Source organism: Astatotilapia calliptera, chromosome 5, assembly GCF_900246225.1.
Source record: "Astatotilapia calliptera chromosome 5, fAstCal1.2, whole genome shotgun sequence".
Lineage (NCBI taxonomy): Eukaryota > Metazoa > Chordata > Actinopteri > Cichliformes > Cichlidae > Astatotilapia > Astatotilapia calliptera.
Genome location: NC_039306.1, coordinates 24,995,739 through 25,023,035, shown reverse-complemented (window position 1 = coordinate 25,023,035; position 27,297 = coordinate 24,995,739). Strand labels below are relative to the sequence as shown.

At 38.9% G+C, this 27,297-nt stretch overlaps 1 protein-coding gene across 2 annotated transcripts in view; it reads left to right on the top strand.

Annotated features, from left to right (window-relative positions):
- The window catches only part of LOC113022716 (vitamin D3 receptor B), a 30,344-nt gene extending 5,601 nt beyond the window's left edge, over positions 1–24,743 (top strand). For both annotated transcript variants that reach the window (XM_026168424.1, XM_026168425.1), the window contains 8 exons: positions 10,832–10,979; positions 14,794–14,924; positions 16,398–16,594; positions 16,804–16,903; positions 17,575–17,755; positions 20,190–20,341; positions 20,712–20,828; positions 21,145–24,743. In XM_026168424.1, coding sequence (XP_026024209.1) covers positions 10,834–10,979; positions 14,794–14,924; positions 16,398–16,594; positions 16,804–16,903; positions 17,575–17,755; positions 20,190–20,341; positions 20,712–20,828; positions 21,145–21,398 — 1,278 coding nt within the window. In that variant the 5' untranslated portion in view covers positions 10,832–10,833 and the 3' untranslated portion in view covers positions 21,399–24,743. The remainder of the gene's footprint in view (positions 1–10,831; positions 10,980–14,793; positions 14,925–16,397; positions 16,595–16,803; positions 16,904–17,574; positions 17,756–20,189; positions 20,342–20,711; positions 20,829–21,144) is intronic.
- Positions 24,744–27,297: the final 2,554 nt, after the last annotated feature.

Genomic DNA, 27,297 nt, shown 5'->3' with positions numbered 1-27,297 from the left:
ATGTGTTAAGGCAAATAAGGATACTCTGTTTTATTGCAAGATGTGATAAATTTTTTAAAATTAATTTATTTTATTTTTTTCGGGAACATTAATGCTAATTCAGACCAGACCACTCACAGTTCTAGACCATTTATCTTAAGAATTGATGAGCTGCTCAACTGCGAAGCATTAAGCATTTCGCAGACAATGCTGGTCTAACCTGGGACCAGTTATAGCATCAGTCTCTGGATTAGGGCTGTTCAATATAACGATATATATCGGATGACGATATAAAAACATCTATCGTTTCATTTTACGCTATCGTTTGTTTCGTGGTGTCGCAAAATAAACTGTTTACGGCAATATTTTTTCATCGTTTTGATGGTCACTGTAGTGGCTATATTAATTTCTTATAGTTCTCGCTTTCTCTTATATTTAATATAACCACACTACAGACGGACAAGCGCCTGTTTTTATGGGTTGTCGTTAGCAACAACGATGGTAAAACCATCGCATGTCCGCTTGTTTATTTTCCACATAAACCTTTCACAATAAAGCTCAAGATCCTGTTGAGAATTTTCAAAAAAAAAGGAATCCCTTGAAAAAGTATGCAGAGTATTGACGGATGAGAAGCAAAAAAAGAGCCGTCAGGTGCTAAAAAATAAACCTTAGACTCAAACGTTAGAACAGGCTTTTCCCCGCAGCACGCTGTGTAATAAATACTCACAAAGAAAACGGCAGCCGTTACAACCTATGTCTAAAAATGTGTAGTTTCATGCATCGGTTAAAACACTCGACTCCAGGTACAAGACGCCCAGCTGGAAACACTTCACCTACCCGAGATTCACAGAATTTACAGAAAAGATTCAATTTTTTGTGATTTATATCGTTATCGGACGATAGATGTTTTATATCGGGATATGGGATTTTGGTCATATCGCACAGCCCTACTCTGGATTATGAGAAACATGTGTGTCATTTCAGCCATAACGTGAATAAATCAAAGGAGGAAAAGATGAGTCATTGCTCCACTGCATGTTAAGTAGCACTTGTTCTCCCTCAGCTGGTCTTTTGGGTTAAAAGACAGGGAACCTCCCTAGCCTCTCATCCAAAATTGGGGTAATGTCTTTATTTTGCAGCTTTCACCACCCAGTTAAAATGACATGCTAGAGTCAGTTTGTGGTACTGCGCATAATTACTGCGGCCCTCTTCTCTTGCTCATCCTCCACTGCCACTGTATGTCTGACCTCCGAGCTCCAGTCTTTCAGTACATTTTGCTTTTGCCTTTTTTTGTAATTTCATTTCATTTCAAGCAATTATTTCTAAAATGAGAGTTATTCAGTTGTGGAGAGAACAGTGCCAATGGTGCAAAAGAAGCTGCTTATAAGCTTTATAATCAATTTGTTTCTCGGTTTCTATCTCTGTATTAAGGAATTGATTAAAAGTTTTTGTTTTTCATATTTTGAATATTATTGGCTGTTGGATTGTTAGCAAAGACGTGAGGCCCTTGGGATATATATTTTTATGAATTTCTAGGACGTTTAATGATGAAGCAACATATAGTCAGATATATCAGTTAATAGCTGCCCTAGTTATCCTAACCGATCAGTAGAGAAACTTAGTCATCGGTGTGTGTATGCATACAACAACAGATACTAGCCAAATGAGCTCCTTGATTTTAAAATGAGAGTGAAGCAGGACCAGCAGAAATAAATCATACTCTAAATGTGATTCCAACACGAATAGCAAATTGCTTTTTCCCCCCTGATCCTTCTCAAGATGAGGGCCTGTCAAAGATGAGACATGTATTTATATTTAGCCAGTAGTTGAAGTGGCTTATGACTGTGTGTATTTTTAGTCAGCCTTTTAAATGACAAAAACAGGCTGTTTGCGTTGATCGCCGTCTTTGGGACAGTGCTGTGTGCCCGCTCCTCATAGTATTTATTTCTTCCTCATTTCCAAAACAGCAAGCAGGGTACAGTGGGCCATTGTGAGACACAGAGTCACATTGACAAAGAGGTCACCCCTCCTCTACTTGCTGTATATGTCTTTATCTCTTATTGCTCCAATACCCCCACATCTCCTTTCACTCTCTGGCCTGCTTCTCGTCTGCATCCTTCTTGTCCTACGAAACTCACTGCTCGCTTCTGTGGGATGGCATTTCCTCTTTATGAGTGCAAACAGCCATTCACAGGGAAATAGATGGGAACTCATCTAAATGATCCTTGTAGTTAGGTGTAACTGAAACATAAAGAAAGGGAAAAGATTTGTATCTTGTGATGTTCCCAACACCAAGATTAAACGAAGATTATGGAATCCAGCGGAAATTGTGCAACAACAAAACCGTTTGATGTTACACTGTTAAACCCATATTTTTGTACTTATGACTAAGTAGTGGTTTAGCAAAGGGCAAAGCTATGAATTTGTGCATGTACACTGCAACTACTGCTTTGGAGACAGACCACATTCAATAAACAACCCAGGCAGCATAAGAGATTCAAAGTATTTTAAATAAACCAGTGGAGGTGTCTAGATGAGCATGTCAGACTATAGTTTTCTTTTTCTTTTAGCTGAGGTAAACTTATCCCTGTTTGTACTAGTCATACGGCTGAGATGGGTGACCTTAATTGCCATCAGTACCACATAATTTCGCACAGAATATGTACAGCCTTCTGTGTCATTTACTGACTGTCCTTGTTTTACCTCCTCGTGTTCTTTTTATATTTAGAGCTTTTGCCACAAATATACAATACATTTCAAATTCATAGTAACTCCCTCTTTCTCAAGCCCTGCTTCATTTGATTTGCCAAGATGGCAGTCCTGATGCAAATCATAACATGAAATTATGTTGTCTTGTGCTTATTCTATGCACAATTGCTTAGCCTGTTCTTTAAAAGGGAGCGAATTGTAAGTAAACTTGTAGGAGGATAAAAGCAGCCTTAAAATTAAGATAAAATTAATCTATTTTTTTCCCCCTTAACATTTCTCCTTCTTTTCTGCCCTGGAAATTAAAAGAAAAGGATGAACATCAACTGCACCAAATCAAAAAAGAATAAAAATGGCTTCTATAAGATGGTAAACTGTGATGGAGGATGTAGCCAGCATGACATCACCCACTGGTTTGTGGACTCTAATGTTGAAGCCTAAGGCTGAGCACTGTGGCTCTTGCCTTGTGTTTTGAAACCAGACATCACAAGCAAGGGGATGATGTTGGGGTTTTTTGTTGTTGTTTGTTACATTTTTTTTTGTCTTTTTTCAGGCTAAATAGGACCATTATTTATAAAATGAAAAACAGCTTGTGTTCAGTAAAATTTGAAACAAATGATTATAACTATACACTCATTAGTATCATAAATCAAATGAGCATTTGGGTAATTTTTCTCAGATCTCTATTCAGTTGGCACTTTTGAAATGGCTTCATTGGCTTCATTGGCTGTGTCCATCGTTTATATACAGTAGGATAGTTTTTTTCCTTCTTCCTGCTAAGATAACAGCAGAGGCAACACGGTGATGTTTTTGAATAACTCGTGCAGCCATGTCATGGTTGATTAGATGCACCTTGTATGGAAAAAAGGTAAAAGCATTGCTAGACCGCCCCCGTCTCCAAAAGCACAACACTCTGCTCTGTGCATAATAACAGTGAAACAAGTAACACATTGACTTTCAGTTTATTCTAGTTCTTATGAACCCTTCGTCTATTGCAAGATATTCCCACCTAGTAACAAAAACAAGTATGCTAGAAAACACGAAGTTAAAATATAAGGATTTGAAAAATCTGACTTGGTTCTTTTGCAGTGCAAACTGGGCCTTGAATCCATTGTCAACTGCACACCTGTAAAGTTGTGTATCTGCACCTTTCAAGGCTGTGATAGTATTGCTTTGAAAAAAAATTGTCCTCCAGAAGATGGACTTTGACGTGATCATTTTGCCATGATGACAAACAGACTTATTCTGAAGGGGAAAACAATACCATCTACGCTGTTGCAGCACGTAATTGTGAAAACCTACATCACCTACACTGCAAGGTGAATGGTCAGATAAAAAACTTTTAAACTTTACTGTTTAACACTTGAGAGTTTTAGTGTAAATATATCAGAAATGCTTGGTGTAATGACTGTTTGGTAGGAACAGATTCGATTACTCAGGCATTTGTCAGTAGCAGCAGCTACACAAAAAAGTCAGTATATTACATACCGTAATTGTTGGGCTATAAGCTGCTACTTTTTGCACAAGCTTTGAACCCTGCGGCTTTTAGTCAGGTGCGGCTTTTCTATGGATTGTCCATGATTTTTGTGATATCGTAAGAGGATTTGTTTTGTTTGTTCCGCTGTTGTATGGCACTACGTTGCCTGGCGGAAGGGCATGTGATCAGACACACAGTATCGGGGTTCAAGAGTGGTATGTTGGTCACATGTCCGTCCGCCAGGCAACGTAGTGCCGTACGAAGTAGCGCGAAAAACAAACTTCAAAGTAGCGCTACGCGTTCAGTGGGAGGCGTGGATGATGAGCGGCGATAAACTTACGAAAAGCAAGTTATGCCCAACTCCACCAGTGGATTCTGACAGCGTGGAAAAGTGTGAAAACATCCACGATCACCAACGGATTTTGAAGGGCTGGACTGCTGCATGATGGAGAGGAGGACACCGCCACGGCCCTTCTGAGGGTGTTCAACTCTGACACTGACAACGAGGATTTCTTTGGTTTTGAAAGTGACAACGAAGGAGAGAAGCGGAGAGTGGATGACGAAGCCACCCTGAGCCTGTTCGTTTCCGACACTGGAGAAGAGGACTTTGGTGGTTTTAGTGCGCAGGAAGAAGAGAAAGATGGTGGTGAATGACTGACTTTTCTTCTTGTTAAAGCTGTGTCACTGCACCTGAGCCTAAAAGGTAGGCCGAATCTATTTTTCTGGTGTGCTGTAGGTTATTGTTATGTACTACATTTGTTACTCATTTATGAAGCACAGTACATGTTTCGCACTTGTAATTACCGGTACTTGTACATATACCTAAAAAGTTATGCAAATATTTACCCATAACTTGTTTTTCAAAATATTAATAAAAGTGTGTCGTTTGTGTCTCCAAACAGCCATCTCTTTCCTGACAATTCGCTTTGTGCATATTCTCTTACATATGATAAGTCAACATTGAAACACTTGCGGCTTTTAGTCAGGTGCAGCTAATGTATGTACAAAACAGGATTTTCCCCTGATTTTAGCTTGTGCGGCTAATATTCGGGTGCGCTTTGTAGTCCAGAAAATACGGTATGTAATTTTGAATTTGTTGTTTAGGGTATGAGGTCTGATAGCATTAATAGTTTTTCTCATATGTTATGGGAAAATGATTTAATATACTTTAATATAATTTAATTGAGGTTAATAAGGCTAGTACATACATGATACTCTGCACCAGGGCCCATTAAAGTCATCAAAAAGTAACCTGGAGATTTTTTGCTGTTGTTGTCAACTACACACAACTTTAACACCAAGATTTTCTTTGGGTTACTGCAGCCCAATGACAGTTTGAACTAATGCAGCGTCTTTATATTCTTCAATTATGAGGAAAATGTGATATTTGGACTGTTGCTGAAAATAACTTGAAACCATCTTGCAGTGGTTCAAATGATTTTTCCTTCATAAACTTGAATCAGCTAGTGCAGATGCTCACTTATTTGCTGAAAAGCATTTATTCTAATAATGCTACAATGAGATCATATCAGGAGATTTAAGTAATTCAGAAATTTATACGGTCTAATCTAGAAAACCACACATCGATCCTGCAGCTGTGGGATGACCTGCTTAATGAAGAAGAAAGAAATCTGCAGTGTCTGAAAGTGCATTTTAAGAGTTGTGTGCGATTTAGCAATAATGGGATAGAGTAGGAGGAGCTGAGCTCCTGCACAGCTCTCAGCTCCACTGAGCTGCTGCCTGGTTTAACCCTACCTTTGAGTTAAATTACCATAGATTGTTTTGTTTTGTATAAATCTGTTACACTCACTGTTTGGTAAGATATAATGTGTCAGGAAACAAAGATGGGTGCACATCAACCCATTTTTCGTTTATCAATACCTAGCAGACAATTTTATTTTCAGTTGTTTCAGCGAGAAGATCCCATTACTTACTGCCGTGTGGGGGAAATTACAGTTCAATTTAAAGTTCAATCATTCGTTTTATTATGAAAATAATATTTTGCGTTGAGGCAAAGAAGAAAATCTGAGTCAGCAAAAATCGGTATCAGCAGTTTATAACTCCAAGGAAAAAAAAAAATCACTTAAGAAAACTGAAATCACTTTCTCTTTTGTTATATTTTATTGGCTTGAAATCTATCACAGGTTCTCCAGTAGTCATTTGGGAGTTGCTCCAAAATCAAGTCAGTCTCTGTAGACTACCATCATAAAATGAAAAAAGACAAAAACAGTGTGATAACAGGCTGCTAGGGAATCGGTTTTAGATGGCTGATTTCCACCGTCATAACAACGGTAGTGTGGTCGTTTTGACTAATAAGTGTCCCGACTAGAGCAGTGTGATATGACCAAAAATATTTATCATGATATACATTTGAAAATTTGCGATAACGATATAACTGACGATATAATTGACACTAGACAAAATACTTTACAACTCCACAACTTTATTAGTGCAAAAAACCCCATCAATGTATTTTCACTTAAACAAGCAGCTGTTTTTTTTATGTGCATTAAAGTCATATAAAAATTTAACAGTGCAAATGCAAATTCCTTGCTGACAGTTTAACCAAAAGGCATTTCCAGTGGAAACTGGCTGACATATCCTCAGCATAACCATGTATAATATCCACAAAACTTAAAAAGAGGTATTACACACACAACACGGTAATATTATGTTGAAGCACAGTACGTATCACTCCACGAGGCGCCTGCCTAATATAGCCGTAATGCTCCAACAATCCATCAAGCGGTGCGGGTTCATAGCTTAGCAAAGTCGCACTAAAACACTTGACAGATATTCGAGCACCATGTACCACATAAAATCGTTTCGAGGTCAGTAAACACAACCAGAATTCATACATAAGGCACATGGGATTATGAGGGGCACTGTCAATTTTCAGAAAAATTAAAGGATTGATTTTAAGTGTGCCATATTTTCCAAACAACACGGTAATAACGACGGCCTGCTAGCATGCGCTACCAAAAATAGTGCTTTGTTGTGTATCTGACGGATGAAAGCTAAACCAGTTCCACACCACTGAAGTTGCAGCATTTTTACAAACCAATTATGGTTCATCTGTTTCATTTAACGATCCACTATCGCTCTTCTCATTCTGCGTCGCCGACATGTGCGTATGTAAACAAAGGCACTGCGCATGCGCGTTTTACCCATATTCTGTCGCAATATGTCATTTTCCTATCGTTGCCCAAAATTACACTGGTATTACCGTGAACGGTATGATATAGCCCTAGCCCTAGTCCTGACACATGCAACGTTCTTCCCTTCTCTAGATAAAGTTGCTGAACTGTACCTCACAACCATGTTTGTGCTGTTGCTACCTTTTGGAGCATTAATAATGGACTTAGGTACCACATTTTATGTCTTGCTGTGTATACATATAATGTAGGACAAGCACATTCTAGCCTTTGTATTATTCTTCTACTTGGGACTAGAAGAATGAAGTATGCCTGTGCATTTCACCTGTTCAGTTTGTGGGTACAACTTGCTAAACGAGTTAGCACTTCGTTCTGATGTTTAAATATTGTAATTTCTGGCTCTCAAGAATATTGAGGAAACCAAAAGGTTAACTTTACAGCCTTTCACAAAAAAATGGTTAATGTCATTGTACAGAGTTATATCTTGCAATGTCCATAATGTCTTCTTTTACCCTTTGCCTCAACTCTGTAAGCAAATCAGTGTTATACTTTATACCACTGTAACACACAGTGTAGTATACTATTTTGCATGATTACCACAGTGACAGATTTGATTGATGGCAAGCGGCATACACACAATATGTATATCATTCAAGAGTGAGACGTTCAGTAGAAGCCCGAAGCTACAAAACTTGCCGCCTGGCTTTGCGTGCCCAATACTGGAATGACTACAGATCTGGTCTAATAACCTGATGCATTATTTAGAGCTCTCTCAATTCTACTGTGCATTTAGTGTAATGGCCTGTCAAGCCTGAATGCAATCACAGAAGGCTGACTTCAGTGATCATTTGATGATATAGTGAAGCAAATGGGCATTTTGGTTCACAGTGAGTAATGAGTGTGAATGTGTACTGGGAGTAGTTTTCCTGTGTTCAGTAGAACTTGTTTTATGTTTTGTGTGTGTGTTTTTGTTTTTTCTGTAAAGGTCTTTTCTCATTTATACTGGTCATAATTGTGTAATATTACATGACAGCACTCACAGCTTTGTGGTTCTTATACTAGACCCGTGAAAAGGATTATTATAAATTTTAATCAGCCATAGCATTGCTTTTTTCTGCTGAATCATGGAGTATTCTTGGTTTTTGATAATGTATCACGTTTCCAAATACCAGCAGGACTTCTAAAGGCTTTTTTTTTTAATGACTGTATGTGAGAAAGATCAGCACCACGAGACCCCCCCAGGGACATTGCATTGCCTGGATGTGATTTCTTTGTTTAGGAGTTAGTCCTTCCATCTACTGGCACTGCAAAACTACCAGAGGATATAACTTTTATAACACATACCTATGAGAATTTTAGGGGCAAAGATTGCAACAACATAAGGTTAACCCAGGTGGTATATGCATCTGTGGATTTGTTTGGTTTGCTTTGGAAACAGCCTCTTCAAATGTGTTTTGGGTCATTCTGGTGTTTGCAAACAAAATCCGGAATCCTGGCCAGCAAGGGTAATGCTCATTATTTTGGATACATGGAGCCCCAGTGCTTGAAATGTAAAACCTATGTTCATTTATATTTTCATCATCTGGATATCAAGCATAGCCATGTAATAAATAACCTGGGGGCACTGTCACATAGACATGAATTTTGTTAATGTTTGGTCATATGATTGATGATTAGCGCAGCTTTATAGGCCAACAGTCTCTGAAGGACCTTTGAGACAACTTGTTTACTTTGCACTCAGAAAGAAAGGGATGTGAGAAAGGGGAGGTGGGAAAAGAAACACAAGCTATGCACTGAGACGACAGAGAACAACAAGAGTTTAGGCACACCCTGCCTAGTCTGTCACTATAGACTAGTTGGAATAACAAAACAGGGTCGCCACAGTATTCGTAGAAGCTTTTTCACAGCCAGTATTGTGTGATGGTAAATACTCTCCAGCTTTCACACAAAACTACTCCATTTTAGTCTAGGTATAACTATTTTCTTATGTAGGATGCGAAACATTGCTCAGTTTTCTTTATATCACCTCGCTGGGGCTCACTGTTTCAGAAGCGAGGCTGAAAAGTCTGAAAAGTTGTCTGTTGTCTGCCTGTGGTCTGTTGTTTATCAGACGTTTGTGTGACCATCTGCTGAATTGGCTAAACAAATATTTGTTGACAAGTCTTACTGTACCATAGCACATATTCCTGGTTAAGGCATGTGGTCTCTGTTGAAGCTACTGTAGACACTTGATGCATGCAAAGAACAAGGGCAATGACTAGACCCTCTGTTTTATTCTGCTTTTGACCTTTTGTTGTAATGAAGACTAAACGTCCTTAATGAAATTGGACCAGGAGTTAGACCTTCATTTAACAAAACACCATTAATATTCACAGTTGAACTAACAGAAAAGCAACAAAAGTCGCTGAGACTTTTGGGCTGAATATTGTTTCTTAATTACCTGTGAATGATAAAGGACTCCGTCAAACTTTTTTATTATTCAGGTATGTCAGTGGCTGTTTTTCTTTTCTTTTCTTTAGGGTTTTTTTTTGTTTGTTTGTTTTTTTAAGGAAGAGGGTTACTGGTTTACTTACCCTCCCTTTCCTTCACACACTTTAATCATTTTATCTCACTTTAACTGTAGAGTGCACGCAAAAAAAGAAATAAGAAAGAAGCTTTGTGAAAAAGACAGTCATCGGTTGTTCATGAGGATTCTAGCCTTGTGGTGACATGTAGTTTTTTCTTCTCCTCAGAGTCAAATTACAGAGATTCAGCATTTTGAAGTTTAACAAGTTTTTTTTGTTGGTTTTTTTATATTCAATTCATATGTCTTCATTTTTTCTCCTTGGACAAAAACATAGAATTAATTTTCCCTGCAGAGAGTAGGATGAGGTGTTGCAGTCCTAAAAAAAAAGGGCCAAAGATTAAATTTAAAAAAACAAAGTGTTTCACTTTTTACAATCAAATAATTGAGAGACAATTAAAAATCTGACAGTGGAACTTTATTTTTATTATCTGTGTTCTCAAATATGTAGTGTTGTGCATCAGTGTAAAAAATTAAATTAAATTATTAAGTAATATAAACATAATCAAATATCAAATCAAATATAATCAAAGTTTATCTATGCACATAAATGATGGAATTTAAAGCCATGCAGAAATTACAAGTTGAAAGCAATGCAAGAATTAAAGAATAAAAGTGCACAAAATGTAAAAGCAGATTCTGTATCTGAAATTCAACAGTCCCTTTAAACTGCTACATCTTTAGCTGACTTTTGAAGAAATTCACTCATTGGGCAGATCTTACAGATCCAGGTAGAGAATTCAACAGATCAGGTGCCTCAGCCTGAATAGCTGCACCACCCCGGGTCCTTAGCTGGTTGTTGGGCAAGCGTGTCGATTTTTCTTTTCTTTCTTTTCTTTTTTTTCTTGTGTGTGTGTGTGTGTGTTAATTGTTGCATACAGTTTCTACAGTGTTGTTTACTGTGTCTTTTTGTTTCCCCTTTTCCTCCTTTGATTTCATCTCTCTTTTTAGTGATGGAGCCCACGGTTGTGAGTACGTCCACTGTGGCCGCTGATGAGTTCGATAGGAATGTGCCACGAATCTGTGGTGTTTGTGGCGACAAAGCCACTGGCTTCCACTTCAACGCCATGACCTGTGAGGGCTGCAAGGGCTTTTTCAGGTACAAAAATTGATGGTTTTAATTTTCGCCTGTGCAGATATAACGTTTGTGTGGCCAGCAGAAAAAAAAAAGCTCAAAATGAGTTGCATATATAATGGCTACTCAGATGCTTATATTATGATATATACAGTGGGGCAAAAAAGTATTTAGTCAGCCACCGATTGTGCAAGTTCCCCCACCTAAAATGATGACAGAGGTCAGTAATTTGCACCAGAGGTACACTTCAACTGTGAGAGACAGAATGTGAAAAAAAAATCCATGAATCCACATGGTAGGATTTGTAAAGAATTTATTCGTAAATCAGGGTGGAAAATAAGTATTTGGTCAATAACAAAAATACAACTCAATACTTTGTAACATAACCTTTGTTGGCAATAACAGAGGTCAAACGTTTACTATAGGTCTTTACCAGGTTTGCACACACAGTAGCTGGTATTTTGGCCCATTCCTCCATGCAGATCTTCTCGAGAGCAGTGATGTTTTGGGGCTGTCGCCGAGCAACACGGACTTTCAACTCCCGCCACAGATTTTCTATGGGGTTGAGGTCTGGAGACTGGCTAGGCCACTCCAGGACTTTCAAATGCTTCTTACGGAGCCACTCCTTTGTTGCCCGGGCGGTGTGTTTTGGATCATTGTCATGTTGGAAGACCCAGCCTCGTTTCATCTTCAAAGTTCTCACTGATGGAAGGAGGTTTTGGCTCAAAATCTCACGATACATGGCCCCATTCATTCTGTCCTTAACACGGATCAGTCGTCCTGTCCCCTTGGCAGAAAAACAGCCCCATAGCATGATGTTTCCACCCCCATGCTTCACAGTAGGTATGGTGTTCTTGGGATGCAACTCAGTATTCTTCTTCCTCCAAACACGACGAGTTGAGTTTATACCAAAAAGTTCTACTTTGGTTTCATCTGACCACATGACATTCTCCCAATCCTCTGCTGTATCATCCATGTGCTCTCTGGCAAACTTCAGACGGGCCTGGACATGCACTGGCTTCAGCAGCGGAACACTGCGGGATTTGATTCCCTGCCGTTGTAGTGTGTTACTGATGGTGACCTTTGTTACTTTGGTCCCAGCTCTCTGCAGGTCATTCACCAGGTCCCCCCGTGTGGTTCTGGGATCTTTGCTCACCGTTCTCATGATCATTTTGACCCCACGGGATGAGATCTTGCGTGGAGCCCCAGATCGAGGGAGATTATCAGTGGTCTTGTATGTCTTCCATTTTCTGATGATTGCTCCCACAGTTGATTTTTTTCACACCAAGCTGCTTGCCTATTGTAGATTCACTCTCCCCAGTCTGGTGCAGGTCTACAATACTTTTCCTGGTGTCCTTCGAAAGCTCTTTGGTCTTGGCCATGGCGGAGTTTGGAGTCTGACTGTTTGAGGCTGTGGACAGGTGTCTTTTATACAGATGATGAGTTCAAACAGGTGCCATTCATACAGGTAACAAGTGGGGGACAGAAAAGCTTCTTACAGAAGACGTTACAGGTCTGTGAGAGCCAGAGATTTTCCTTGTTTGAGGTGACCAAATACTTATTTTCCACCCTAATTTACGAATAAATTCTTTACAAATCCTACCATGTGAATTCATGGATTTTTTTTCACATCCTGTCTCTCACAGTTGAAGTGTACCTCTGGTGCAAATTACTGACCTCTGTCATCATTTTAAGTGGGGGAACTTGCACAATCGGTGGCTGACTAAATACTTTTTTGCCCCACTGTATGTATTATGATATAAAGTATAGTCGCTGCCCACAGCTTCTCACACACACACACACACCAGCTGACAGCATTCGTGTCCACACTAATGCTCGGCAGCAGGCCGAGAATACAAACGAGCCCATTCCTGTATTTAATGTCTTGGCTACTCCTTGCTCATTGATACAGACATGAGTTTCCAATTTCTCCAAAGACGAAACTGGAGCAAGTCATGATTTTGTGCCAGGCTTGTGTGTGTGTGTGTGTGTGTGTGTTTGATGTGTCCGTGCAGTTCCGCCTGTTTCTCTCAGCAGTGTTGATATATATAACGGGAGGGGAGGGGGAAAAAAAGACGGATGTTTAATAATCTCCTTCCTCGGCTCGCTGATGGCCCTTGTTTGAACTTTCACGAAGCACGTGTTTTTGCTCACATCTGTGTATACATTTTCATACATAAATGTCCATTACCGAGTAAATCATTGTGCCTTGCATCACCGTTTGTCAGGACAAATTTTTGTCCCGTAGATTGCCTTTGACTTACTTTTAGTCAGTCTCAGACTTGAAGGTCAAAAATATTTATCTGGGTCTGATGGCCTAGATAAAGTATGTTGAGCAAGCAATAGTCAGTTTATGTTGTTGATTTTCTAAGAAGTCAGTAATAAAAAGCACGTGAGGCTACCAGATGGAGGAGGTCGTTGACGGTGTGTAACTAGACACAGTATATACAGAACTTTTACTTTTACTTTTAATTCAGAAATAAAATATAAAATGTTTAATATAAAATCTAAAATTTCTTGCACTCATTTATACACTAAATGGCCATTTTATTAGGCATGCCTATAAAATCTAATGCAGTCAAGTGCAACAACTCTGCCATCCAGAGGTTATATTAGATTTTCTCGACAGGGTCATAAAAATTGTAAGGATTTTTTTTCTTAAATGACCTGTACAGTAGCATTACAGCTGATAATAACTAATAACGAGAAAGAGTATGGATTTGTGAAGCCTTGGAGAAAAAAGATGAACAGAAATACTAACTGCAGTTACTTTCTATGTTAATGTCCCAAAAAGCTATTTATTTATTTATCTATCTGCAGTTAAAGCAGAGACGCTTAAACACCACAGTCAATATGTCTTAATAGGCAGATATGAAGTATGTGGACTGAGGTGATTGCTCAAGAATAATCAATGTATCGAGGCAGGCATTCATTTTTTCCCCATTTGATGTTTTTTTTGTTTGTTTGTTGTTAATTAATTGTTATGTTATTCTAAAAGCTTAATACTTCTTCTGTTATCAAGTTGAAAACTGATATTCCCAGCACCCTTTGATTATAATCCGAGGAACCTTTCTCTCAGGGAAATGATAAGAAGTCAACAAAGATCTTTGAATTTGCAGATTCTCACTTGACTGACAGGAAATCGTATTGCACGTGCCCCCTCTGCACTAAAGAGTAGCAGCACCTGTGACCCCCGTAGTGGTCATGGGTATATTCTGCCATGTATGTTTAATATTATGTTGTGAAAGAAACAGACCACCGATGCTGTTCTTAACAGTGTTGTAAATCATTTATTGTTTCAGTAGCCCCAGCATCAGTGTTCTAACCTGGCAAAATGACAGATGTCAGTTTTTTCCCAACATCCAGTTACCACAACCTGTGCTGCTGTAATTTATTTATGAAGCTTCTCCATTTTGTTTTTGTTGGAGATGATTCTGCTGTCTTCTAGTGTTATTATTCAGGTCATTACATTTAATCAATCTGCCCTTCCACCTTCTTAAATACAGCTGTTTTTAAATTGCACAAAGACGGTAACCTGTTTAGTCAGCATTTTTATTATTCGGTATCTTTTATTTATTTATGTAAAAGACGGGGGAAAAGTACAGAATTTCTTGATGTCTTGTAATTCTCTCAAAATAATTTGTCAAAAGGTTTCCACATTGCCTTAGCAGTTGAATTCAGCCAAACACTTTTAAGGTTCTTCTTCTCTTTCTCTTTAAAAATAAATAAATAAATAAATGTTGTATTAATTTAATTCTTTGATTTTTATTTTTGTGCGCTAACAGACTTCATTATGTTTGTATTTTAATATACTGTGTAATGTGTACAATATATTTAGGCGCAGTATGAAGCGCAAGGCCACCTTCACATGTCCCTTTAACGGCAGTTGCACCATCACCAAGGACAACAGGCGCCACTGCCAGGCATGCCGCCTCAAACGGTGTGTGGACATTGGCATGATGAAAGAGTGTAAGTATGACAGGTCACCCATTTGTCTTCAGTTACTGGCCCAACCCGCATATGTAGGTGGATTCAATTTGGGTTCAGATTGCAGTTCTAATAAACCAGGTTATTAATTATTGAAGTCAAATCATTTCTATTTAAATGGCACATAAAACAAAAAAACAACAAAAGTTGACCTAAAATGCTTTCCAATTGAGCTATTAACATTTTAAAAAGATACATAGAAAGCATAAAAGCCACAAAAAGAAACAAAATAATTAAGATTAAAAGCATAAATTACAATAATTATATAAATAAATAAATAAATAAAACTTCTCTTATTAAAAAACAATCAGTTTTTTTCTTCTTTCTTGAAATAACTGCATAGCACATGGGCTTGAAAATGAAGCCACAAGCCTTTGTTCCCTGGATGCCGGACCTCACACCAATCCAGGATATAATGTTGGAATCCCGGACCGCCCAAGACCGACTTCCTACTTTGAAAAATGTACACATTGTGTACAGATTTGTGTGTTAGATACATTAAAGCATTCTTGTTTCTTTTTATTGAATTCACAGTAAAATGTACACATGTGGTGTTTGCTACCATGGGGGCTTGCTGTCCTGCTTGTAACCATTATGTAATGTTTGGTCTGAGGTCAAGTATCTCTGGGTCTTTGCTCCTTTAGTGTTTACATATTTCATTTGAACTAACAGTTCCTCCTCACATTGTGTACAGTAAGTATACTCCATGTGAAGTTTAAACACCTAATGTACCGTCTAGCCAGGGTTCTTCTTTCCACACACTGCTGTTTGTTTTTATAGTCTGTAAATAGCAGATATGTGTTTTCTTCTCTTCTGCTAATATCCGGATATTGTCCAAGTCTCTCCCTGCCAACCAAATGTCCCACTCCCTCCTCCAATAAAAAAAAAAGTTTCTTGTAGCGGCAACAACACTTCACTTTATTGCATGTGAACAGGAGCCAGTGTCGTTGCTGTTGCTGTTAAAAGTGAAAAAACAAAACAAAACCAGCAGCATGTTGTTGAGAGCCAGTTCTCTCTCTGCCTCTCTCTCTGTTTCTGTGAGCTAATTCAGTGGCTTGAACAACAAGGAGCGGACAGAACAAAGACAATGCATTCAGTTGTTCAGTGCAGCAGGGGTCTCCATATGGACCCATCCCCAGCCTTTCTCTTCCTCCAGAGAACAACAGACACCCTTTACCCAGCACAACATTGACATAGCTGTCAACACAATGTAGCACACAAATCCAGACTGAAAAGCTTTAAAAGTGGTGTACCTTAGAACTTCTGTTACTATAACTTTTTATACATTTCTTCATTTTTCCCAGTTTAACCCCAGATATTTCCTATTCTTTCTTTGCATTAATGTTGTCTTTGTATATGTGTATGAGCTTAACTGTCATGCAAAGAATTTATTTGTGCACTTTTCTTCTCTTTTGCTGACAATTCTCACACTTTCTCTCGATTTTCCCTATCCAGTCATTCTGACAGATGAGGAAGTGCAGAGGAAGAAGGACCTGATTCAGCGGAGGAAGGATGAGGAGGCACAGCGCGAAGCGGAGAAAGAGGCACGGCGACCCAGACTCACCGAAGAACAGAGTCAGATCATTGCCACGCTGGTGGAGGCTCACCATAAAACATATGACGACTCCTATTCTGACTTCGGCCAATTTAGGGTTTGTGTCTTCATCAAATTAACATCATCCAGTCAAACATAGTTCACCTTATTTTACCATAATGGTTTTAAATTGATTATTGATTAATGAAACCCTAACCCAGTTTACATAAAAGTTTGGATTATTTTACAGCAGAAAAATAGCGTACTTTTAGATCAAATGCTTTTTGCTGCGTGAAACCTTTACATGTGCCCTTTTCTCCTGTCTAGCCCCCTGTGCGTGAGGGCCCAGTGACACGAAGCGCTAGCAGAGCTGCCTCTCTCCACTCCCTGTCTGATGCCTCCTCTGATTCTTTCAGTCACTCTCCAGGTAAAATTCACATTCTGTGAAGACTTCGCTGGCAATCAAGTGAAAGCAGTGTCTTTCCAAAAACGAGAAAAAGGCTACAATTATAAGATATTAAAGCAGAAATTACTAATGGCTTGCAGTCAGAAAACACCCTTTTTCCCCCTCTTTCTGGTAGACATGTTTTGGGAAAATTACTAAGAGTGAACACCTGACTTGGAAAAGGATTTCATTTTCCAGTTCAGTTATTTTCACGTTAACTTATATAATCTGCTTTACTGGGAATTCAGTGGAAATCGTGTGAATTACCTGCACTCCTCAGACACCTGGCTTCTCAGTTCATTACTGCATATGTCAGTAATGGTGTGAGCACAGCAAGGGTCATGTGCCTTAGCACCGGCACACAGCAGAGACGGATAGCTCAAAACAACCACAGCAAGCTCTGAAGCTTCCTATGTTCTCGGAGTTGCACTCAGAGGATATTCAGCGCACTTCCTGTTAGCTTAAAGTCGTAAAGCTTCACCAACAAGCCCTCTCTGTTTTCACAACTGCTTTATCTCTGAGTGCATATTCACACTGAAATGGTGTGAAATTGTTGCATGCCGTCATGTGACCACTTTACTCTTCTTGCTTCATGTTTGATCTCTTTCTTTTCCCCCCCCCTCTCTCTGCTCTCTGTGTTATGATCACTGCAGAGTCAGTTGACACCAAAATGACTTTCAACAACCTGCTGATGATGTACCAGGATCAGGGCAGCAGTCCTGACTCCAGTGAAGAAGAAGGCTCCAGCTTTTCTATGCTGCCCCATCTGGCTGACCTGGTCTCCTATAGTATTCAGAAGGTCATCGGCTTTGCCAAGATGATTCCCGGTTTCAGGTACATGCGTGCACTCTGACTGATGTCAGTCAAAAGAATCAAGAGTGTTTTCTGATTAACCTGACTCCAAGGCCTTTAGTGCAGCCAAAAAATGTTCTTAGTAATTATAAAACGATGTTAAAATGTCAAGAAAGGCTAATTAAATTAGAATAATTACTAAATAACATTACAATAATTGACATCTGACCAATTTTGTTTTTAGGTTGCTGATTTTTTTTTCCATTTATTCATCTGTGTGTCTCATGGCAGACAGTAAAGTCACTGACAGGAAGAAAAGAGATTTTAAAATGTTCTTGATTTTTTTTTTAGCAGTTTGGTATCCTTCACATTCCAAACTGTATGTGAAGCAGTTTCGTCACATACCAAACAATAACAATAATAATATTTATATTTATAACGAGGTGCAATAATAATTAATGTGCAATAATAACAGTGTGCAATACACATACACTTATTCTTCTTTTTTATACTAAGTTAATATACTGTGTTGTGTTGTTTGTTGCGTTGTGATGTGTCATATTGTGTCGTGTTGTGTTATATGTAGTGCCGACGTAGGACAGTTTTCCAATTTCATTGTACTACTGTACTATGCATGACTGTGCAATGACAATAAAGAGTTATCTTATCTATCTTATCTTAGGTGTGCGTCCGTGTGTGTGGCTCTCATTAGAATAGTAAAGCATATGCAGCTCTAGAAAAATCTAATCCTTTATTTGAGCCATTTGTATGTATTAATGCTATTTCTTAAATTTGTAAACTCAGTAACGTATTGTATTATTTAAATAGTTTAGTCTGTTACTGTCTTCGAGGAACTGTAACCCACATAATTTCCTTAGGGATTAATATATATTCTGATTCTGATTGCTTAAATGTGCTTTTGCGATCTCTCTTTACGTATTCTTTATTTGCTTGTCTCAGTGACACTTTACCTAAATTGGTGTTGAGGACTTTGTACTTGTTTTTTTTCTGCCTGATTTGTTGTTGTGGCATAGTGATGGCTTTGGGCCAAAGGCCATAGATTACACAGATTGTGTACTGTACTCTGTCTGCTTACTTGAGTAAACGAAATCCAGTTTCACAAAAACAATTTTAAAAGAATTTTATTACAGTGGAAATGATTTTCTTATGACTATGAGTGAAACCTCTTTGAGGAGTAGCAAGCACAGTATCGAGGACAAGCCTATATCTAAGCTTATCAGTTTCTTTTATCTATGCTGGCATGTTTTTTTTTCTGGCAGTTCTCATTGCAAAACAGTAATGTCAAACACATAGCAGAGGAGCTTTTACACAGCTGAGTCACATGCAGGCAGGCAGGCATATTTTCTTTTCTACTCTTTTCTACTTGTTTGGACTAAGATAGTAAAACGGTTGTTGAACCTGAAAACCTGTGTAGGTGTGCTATTATGATCAGGAATCAGTAAGGGAGTCATTATAGAGTCAGATCTATGAGCAATCTTCATTTTCATGTACATTTTAAAACAATTATTTTCATGTTTCCATAACTACGGATTTTCAGTCATGATATCAGCATAGAGTTAATGAATAGTTATTTATTTATAAAATAATTAACAAAACCAAAACAGATGATTTGTGAGATGCACACAAAGTTAACAGATTGTGATAGTTTGGGGTTGTTGTTTTTTTTGGTGGTTTCTACAGTAATCTGTACAGGATCAGAGGGACCTTTTAATAAAGACACATATCACTAAGTCATGTCTTACTCCATTGACACAGATTGAACTAGTTGCCTTCTACAAGGGTACTACTTCAAAACTATACAGAAAAATATTTGGAGAGGGATAGAACAGCAAAATGGCAATCTGTCTTTAATGGGGCAGCCATTTGAACCTTGAAAGGTGCTTTACTGATTACTGAAGTTCACACATGGGTGCCAAACATTTTCAAGAATGTGCTAGACTGTGCAACAAAAAGGAAACCAAAATTGAAAAGGCAAATTTCACTTCACTTTTTTTAAATTAGTAAAAGTCTGAGCTAATAAAACTGCTAAATTTGCCAACTTATCTACCTATATACTATATATGTTACCTATGGATGCTGCCCCCTTCTGCAGTCCTGTAAATAGCAAATGTATTTTCATGATTTCTTCAGTCCCTAGTGCAGAATAGATAAATAACTTATTGATTATACCATCCTTAGTATTAATTCCTGGATCTCCTTTCATACCAGGTTATGTTGGGCACCTCCAGGAAAAACTGATTTATCTTATTTTATTTTTTTCTTTCTAAACACATAGAATAAATTACATGTCTACAAAAACAAATTTAGAATGGCTGAGCAGGGTCCCACCTTCCACACTTAAAACTCTCTCCTTGTGTTTACGTTGACAAATCCACAGTGTTTCGTGGGGTCAAGGCTGAAACGAGTCAGGGCCCGTATTTCCTGGAAGTTGTCATTGCTCTGTTTCCTTCTGTAGAGAGCTGACTGCAGAGGACCAGATTGCTCTGCTCAAGTCCAGTGCCATTGAGGTGATCATGCTGCGTTCAAATCAAAGCTTCAACCTGGAAGACATGTCCTGGAGCTGTGGTGGACCTGACTTTAAATATCAGATCAGTGACGTCACCAAAGGTCAGTCCAAACATCAGTCTAAATGCTGCCATGTTTACTGCTGTAAGGACAAAAGAAAGACAGTGTTGAGATCTGCCTACTGGTGTTTTATGAATTTTAGTTGGGGTTTTCTTTGTTATATATAATTGTGTGTCTTCTCATTTGCATGCAAAATTTAGCTTTGCTGTTTCTTATTAGTCTGTACAACGAGCCTAATTCAACTTTGGTAATTAGGCAATTGTGCGAGCCAGAAATTGCCGGGTTTTAGTGTAAACAAAGCTGAGAATGAAAATGAAGTCTTAACAAGAATTGGTTGTATTTCTTTGATCGCCTATTTTCACTGAAATGAGTTGTAGGTTACACATTTTAATGGCATGGTTCTCTTCTGCAGCGGGACACACTCTGGAGCTGTTGGAGCCGCTGGTAAAGTTCCAGGTGGGACTGAAGAAGCTCAACCTGCAAGAGGAGGAGCACGTGCTGCTGATGGCCATCTGTCTGCTTTCTCCAGGTAGTGTAGGTGTGGAGAAAGGACTGTAGAAGGAATGATTTGAGTATAGAGGTGTATCCTTCTTGCAACAGAAAATATTTGAAACATTGTTGCCAACTTTGCTATTATTTGTGCATATGTCCACTTGATTATATAAAAGTGACAAGCAGCACAAAGCTTTTAAACGAATTATGACTGGATCCTCTGCTTGTTCTTCAGTATGCTAGTTCACAATAAACACAAATGATATAATCCTTTCTGACAGTTAGATTTCAAAAGCTATTTTCTGTTCCCTAACATCAAACCACTGAGTCTCTTCCCCCCTCCCTCATTGCAGACCGCCCAGGTGTGCAGGATCATGCACGGATCGAAGCCCTGCAAGACCGACTGTCGGAGACTCTGCAAGCCTACATCAGGCTTCACCACCCGGGAGGGAGGCTGCTCTACGCCAAGATGATCCAAAAGCTGGCCGACCTGCGAAGTCTTAACGAGGAGCACTCCAAACAGTACCGCTCACTGTCCTTTCAGCCGGAGCACAGCATGCAGCTCACTCCACTGGTGCTGGAGGTGTTTGGCAGTGAAGTCTCCTAGAAGCAATCTCCGAACCTCAGTTGGTCGGGGAGGAAGCTGGCGGCAAGACCCCAGTAGGTAGAGAAAAACAGAGAGAGGGGAGCTGAGAATGTCCTGGTTGGACTAGATGCAGGTGTGGTGTATGAAGCAAATGAAAAAGAGAAAGTAAATTGTGTGTGTGCGTGTCTGCGTGTCTGCGCACGTGAGTGCGAGTGCGACTGCATGTGTGTGTGGATTCCCATATAAAGAAGTCTGTCTTGGTGTAGAGGCCAAGATTGTGCAGGAGAGCAAGCAGATATGAAGAGATAGAGTAAACAAGGGAATTTCAGATAGTACAAATTAAACTATACATATGACTTCTGGCTATATACAGTGTTTTTGTCTGTATTTAAATCAACAAACAGCTGCTTCAAATGCCTGGACATTACCTGTGTGTACCTGTGGTGCACACACCAACACAACAAGCATACTCAGTTATTCATTTAGCCATTCAGTTGAGCTACCTCTTGGTTTTACTGGGGTTGTTTTTATATTTACATCACCAATGTGAAACTTTTACTCAGAACAATTTAGATACAGTACGCATTACATTTCAGTTTACCAGTGCAAACGCAGTGCCTGCACATTACTTTGAATTTTTTGATGATTTTCAGAAATCATGTATTTTTATGTGTTTGTTTGTTTTGGGGTTTTTTGTTTTTTAATCTGCTTCTCTCCAAGGCAGCATATGTATATGACTTTGTGTACAAATCAAACACATGCCTTTCACCTTTCACCAAAGGTATGGTCAACTACTTTCTCAAAAAGCTTCCAGTACCTAAAAATAACCTTGCTGCTCCTTGGCTTGCTTCACTCATGCAGCCACTCGGCAAGTTGTCTGACTAGCCTCACAGCCTATGAAGGAAAATGTTATATTATTATAGGTTTATACAGCAGAGTACAGAGCTTAGACTGTAATTTAGTGAGGTTCTGATAGGACCTTAGGGTGCCTGGTTTTGAGGTGAGAATTAGCCACTAAATGTATTAGCTACTTTTACACTGCTAACTGTCAATCAAACCAAGCCAACCTTATGGCTTGTTGCTCTCTTTTGAAATTGTTTTCATTATTCTCCTCTCTTGTTTAATTGTTGTTATTTTTTCCCATGTAAATAGAGAATTGCTATCAAATGTATCCTAAGCACTGTTATACCACCTTTTACTCAAGCCTATGTATTGATATACAGTATCTATGTTATCACAGATTTTAAAGGGCTAAAATGCCAAATCTAACTGGAATAGTAAATTGATGGCAAAGCAAAGGGCCTGCCTTGTTAATATATAGCTGCATAGCATACTCAGAATTGGCATAGCTACGGATATAATTGCAATAGATATTTTTGTTGTTGTTTTTTATATGTCACTTCACCTTAAAAACAATTCCATGAATTGTTCCTCCTCAGTATACAGTGAGCTCAGTGGATGGAGAGCTTGGGAAGCTGTTTCAGACCTCCACAGATATCACACCCCTTTCGTTTCTGACTGGGAAGCGGATTTTCTAGAATGTCCAGGGGCCTGGTTGTGGTGGTGTTGCTGCGCACGTCCTCCACCCGGGCCCTCCTGTTTGATGATGTATGCTGCGTGGCCCTCTAGTGGCTGCATTGTGTAAATACCAGGTATATATAAATAATGTCTGCCGCTGTACATAGGGCTACATAGATTCTTTTGTTTTGTTTTTCCTCAAAAATATATATGCAAACACAACTGACTTTTTGTTTCTGATCCATAAGCACCATGTTCTCCAACACTATGCTCTTTGTTTTGTCTTTGATCTTTGTTTTTCTTGTCTTTGTTCCTTTTTGGGGGGGTATTTAGGAATGGCTTAAACAGGGAACTGCTTGTATATTTGACACACTCAAACGATTCTTTGTTTAGTGGTTGACTGATGTGAATATCCAAGGTTCATTCTCAGAAAAAAAAGGACAACCTAAACAAACCGTGCTGCTCTCAAATATAAGCCATGTAGATTACTAAGCTAGCTATACACCTGGTACATTACAGTACATCAAAATGATGACTCCAGAACCTTGGACATTCTCATTGTGCCATCTGCTGAATTCATATGCTATTTATCTGTGGCTTTTGGAAAATGAACTTGTATATGATAAGAACTTGTATGCCTTCTCTCTGCTGTCCGTCATCTTTGGCTTATGCTTCATCAGACAGCATTTAATGGCTTATAAACCAAACTGCCAAGAGACTTTAAATGCTTCAGTTTACAGGCCAGTAATATATGGCTTGCTGCATGTGGGATTATGGTAAAATTATACAAGACAACATATCTTTTACATCAAGACAATTCCCTAAAGTAAAGTCGATTTCCTGCCAAGTGCTCATGATTTCACTAGAGGCAGTGTTGCTTAAAGGAAGTCATTTGAAGAATTAAATATAAAAGTTTATATTTTCTTTTTCTTTGTCCTGTATTTGCTGTGTGACAAAAGAAATCTTTTAAAGAGTTCCTGCGATTGACCGTCCGGTCCACATTTGTCACACACAGATTTTCCTTCATCTCCGTAGACCAGGGTTACTCTGTGAGGAAGATGGCGAGTTTTTCTCACAACTGCTTTGTGAGAAGTTGTGACAGGTGTCGCTTTGATCTGTTTTTAAACTGTTTTTAAACAGTTTAAAGTCCATTCAACATCACTGTGGCTTTATTCCAACTCTCTGCAGTCACTGTGAAACGCCACAAGCTGACAGCTGGGGCTCGACGCTTAGATAATCCGCATATCACAAACCGTTTGATCGCTTTTTTCAGTGTTCCTGTAGTCACATAATAGGCTTGATTTATTTTGTATTATCATTTAATTTTGCCCTCTTCCTAGAAATCATCGAGATATATATAATATAATATACTAACAGAAAAATCCGCACGCCCCACAAATTACCCTGCTGTGATTGATCTTTAAGGAGTTGAAGCTCGAGTGTCGTTAGGCAGTACCATTTGTATGTATAGTATGTCAGTTTGATGAGGGGTGTGATGTGCTTGGTTACTGAATACTGACTTTTGACTTCTTTTATTTTTTGGAAAAGTCTCCATGTTGATTTTATTTCGAAATACATACTCCTGTATGTAGATATGGCTTTGAAATTGTTCTGTTTCCTTTTTTTGAGATAGAGGTTGCAGTGTTGACTTGTGTATGTTTAAATACAGTAGGAGGTTTGATGAATATGTAAGTGCCACAGGGAGAGTTCCCTCCACACACGAACAGGGTAAAAAGAGGAGTTGAGTTTGGGGGTTTGAAAACCGAACAGGAAAACTCTTGTGGATGTATAAAACGAGCAGTTAGTATTTGTGTAGTGATAGAGTTTCTGTCATAAAAAGAATCCCCCCCCCCCCCCTTTTTTTTTTTTTTTTTTTTTTAAACGAACCGAATGTCTTATTGCTGTTTTTTTTTTTTTTTTTTCTTTTCTCTTTCCCAACACGGTATACAGCTCATAAATAAAGTTAAATTTGATTGTGGTTCATTCCCAGAGATTCCTGTTTGGTTTCATCGTGATAGGCTGCTCAGAATCAGTTTTGGGTTTTTTAACTCTACATTGTAGTTGTTCTAATACTGGAACTTGTAATCTATACATCAGTGGAAATCCGACCTCAAAATAGATGGAGCCATCTTTGTTGAGATATCCGTAAGAACTGCGACGTAACACAGTAACAATGCCTGCAATATACAGCTCATGGTACACTATCACCAGCAAGCTTTACAGTTATCATATTCGTAGATGTTGTAGGAGGTGTTTTGTGTGTGCGTGCGTGCGTGTGGGCGTGCATGCGTGTGTAACTGTTGCCATTACAAATCCTGTCTGAAAACATGTATGAAAGCCTTCACAGAGGACTGTTGGCCATCTCCCGTGCAAATGATTTTAAGTCTTTATTTTGTATTCTTTCTGCTCCTCCCTTTAGGACAGGGATTGTAATGGAATCAACATAATGTAGTTCTTACAAAAAAGAGGAGTGTCCACAATGGATGTACACCATAATCTACCTAAAAAGAAAACCTACCTCTTTTAGCTCAGATTTTGCTTTAGCATTAAGCATTTGCCTCTGTTTTTACTTTTATAATATTTGTATTCATGTTGGTATTTATTGCTGTCTAATGAGTCATACTTCAATGATTACCTCAGAGATATCTCACAGATTTGGGAGAGTCCAGCTAAAGAATTCATTCTTTTTTTTTCTGTTTGGTCTTTCTTCTCAGACTTGGCAAAGGCATTTTTGTTTTTTTACGCACAAAAATACCGGGAGTGTTTTTTAAAAATAGTGCCTGCACTCTTACCATCGGGGATCTGGCTAGGATGAGGCTGCATTTACTTTCATTCTTCTCTGCTTCTTTAGCTCGGTAGTTTGTTTGTTTGTTTCGGGGTTATTGGGGGGTTTTTTGTTGTTGTTTTTTCTTCCATTGCTTTCAGAAACACGTGCAGTTTATTTTGCTGCGGTGTTGCAGACAAGTATCCCTACAGGCATTAAAGGGACCATTTACTCAAAAATGAAATGTGCATGTTTTTCCTCTGGCTTGTAGCTATTTATCAGTCTAGATCAGGGATGTCGAACTTATTTTACACCGTGGGCCACATGCAGCCCGCTTTGATCATTAGGTGGGATGGACCAGTGAAAGTAACCTATCTGTCAGTGTAAAGACATTTAAGTATACATTTAATCTTTGAGAAGGCTTAATACAAGAAAAAGCAGTGCAATTTCAACACTACATCTCAGTTTTCTGCACAATAACCGTGGAAAAGGTTCCAGTAGCTCCTTGCTCAGACTGACCTGTATTTGTAATGTTTGTTTTGTTTTTTGTTTGTATGTTTGTCCGTTTTTGATATGGACTGACCTTAGGAAGAAAACTAATTTCTTTAGTACATAGAGGAAAGAGGATGGCAAATACAGGATGACAATGGTCTTTATAAGTAGGAAAAGCTGTTAAAATGTATAAAAATACAAAGAGTTCCTAATCTATGCGCTCCATCACACTTTTCAAAGCCTTCAAGTGGGCCAGATTGGAGTCTTTGCCAGGTCGATTCTGGCCCACATGTCTTATGTTTGACACCCTTTGCTCTAGACTGATTTGATGTAAGTTTTGGAGAAAATAGCTGTGTTTCTGTTGAATTTAATGTGTCTTTAGTGGCAGAGTTATAGGACTAAATGACAAATCCACAAACCTTGTGAGCAGATTCATTTAGGAACAATTTTATTGTATTTCACATTTATACCACTGCAGGCGAGAGGGGTGTAGATACGTGCACGTAATTTGTCCCTTTCGAGGGCAAATTGAAGACTTTTCAGTGTGAATGCAACTTTAAAGAAGTGGCAGTAGGAGAAATGAGAGGTGCGTTTGTGCTCCCCTTGGTACTGTTAGCATGACCTATGCTGTGTAGTGCGTCATCATGACCTTGGCCCTGTGGTTTGTCCCATCGCGTCCGCCGTACCCTCTCCGCGTCATCGCCTCTCCTTCTGTCGTGCACCTTCGTCATTCCTGATGCTTTTCAGTCACAGGGGAATTGGGAGTGGCGAAATCCTCAGTGTCCATGCAATGCTGCTTTTATCTTGAGCATCACCAAGTTGTGCAACACTGACGCTACCTGATGCTGGCATCGTCCAAAGTGTCCGCCCCCAGTGGCGCGACAAGCCTCATTAGAAGATGGTGTCTTTGGAAGTGCAGCTTGGAGTTGCTTTTTTTTTGGGGGGGGGGGGGGGGGGGGGGGTATTCCATTCAGACCCGAGTATCATATTTAAGGAGCAACTGCTCACTTTTGGTGATTTCAAACCAACTTTTCTTTTCTCTCTAATTCTCGCTGTCTCTCTTTATTCCTTCTTTTTATTTGCTTTCATGTCAAACTGCTTCAGGTGTACACTGAATAAAATTAGAGAGTTTTTATTGATCAGTCA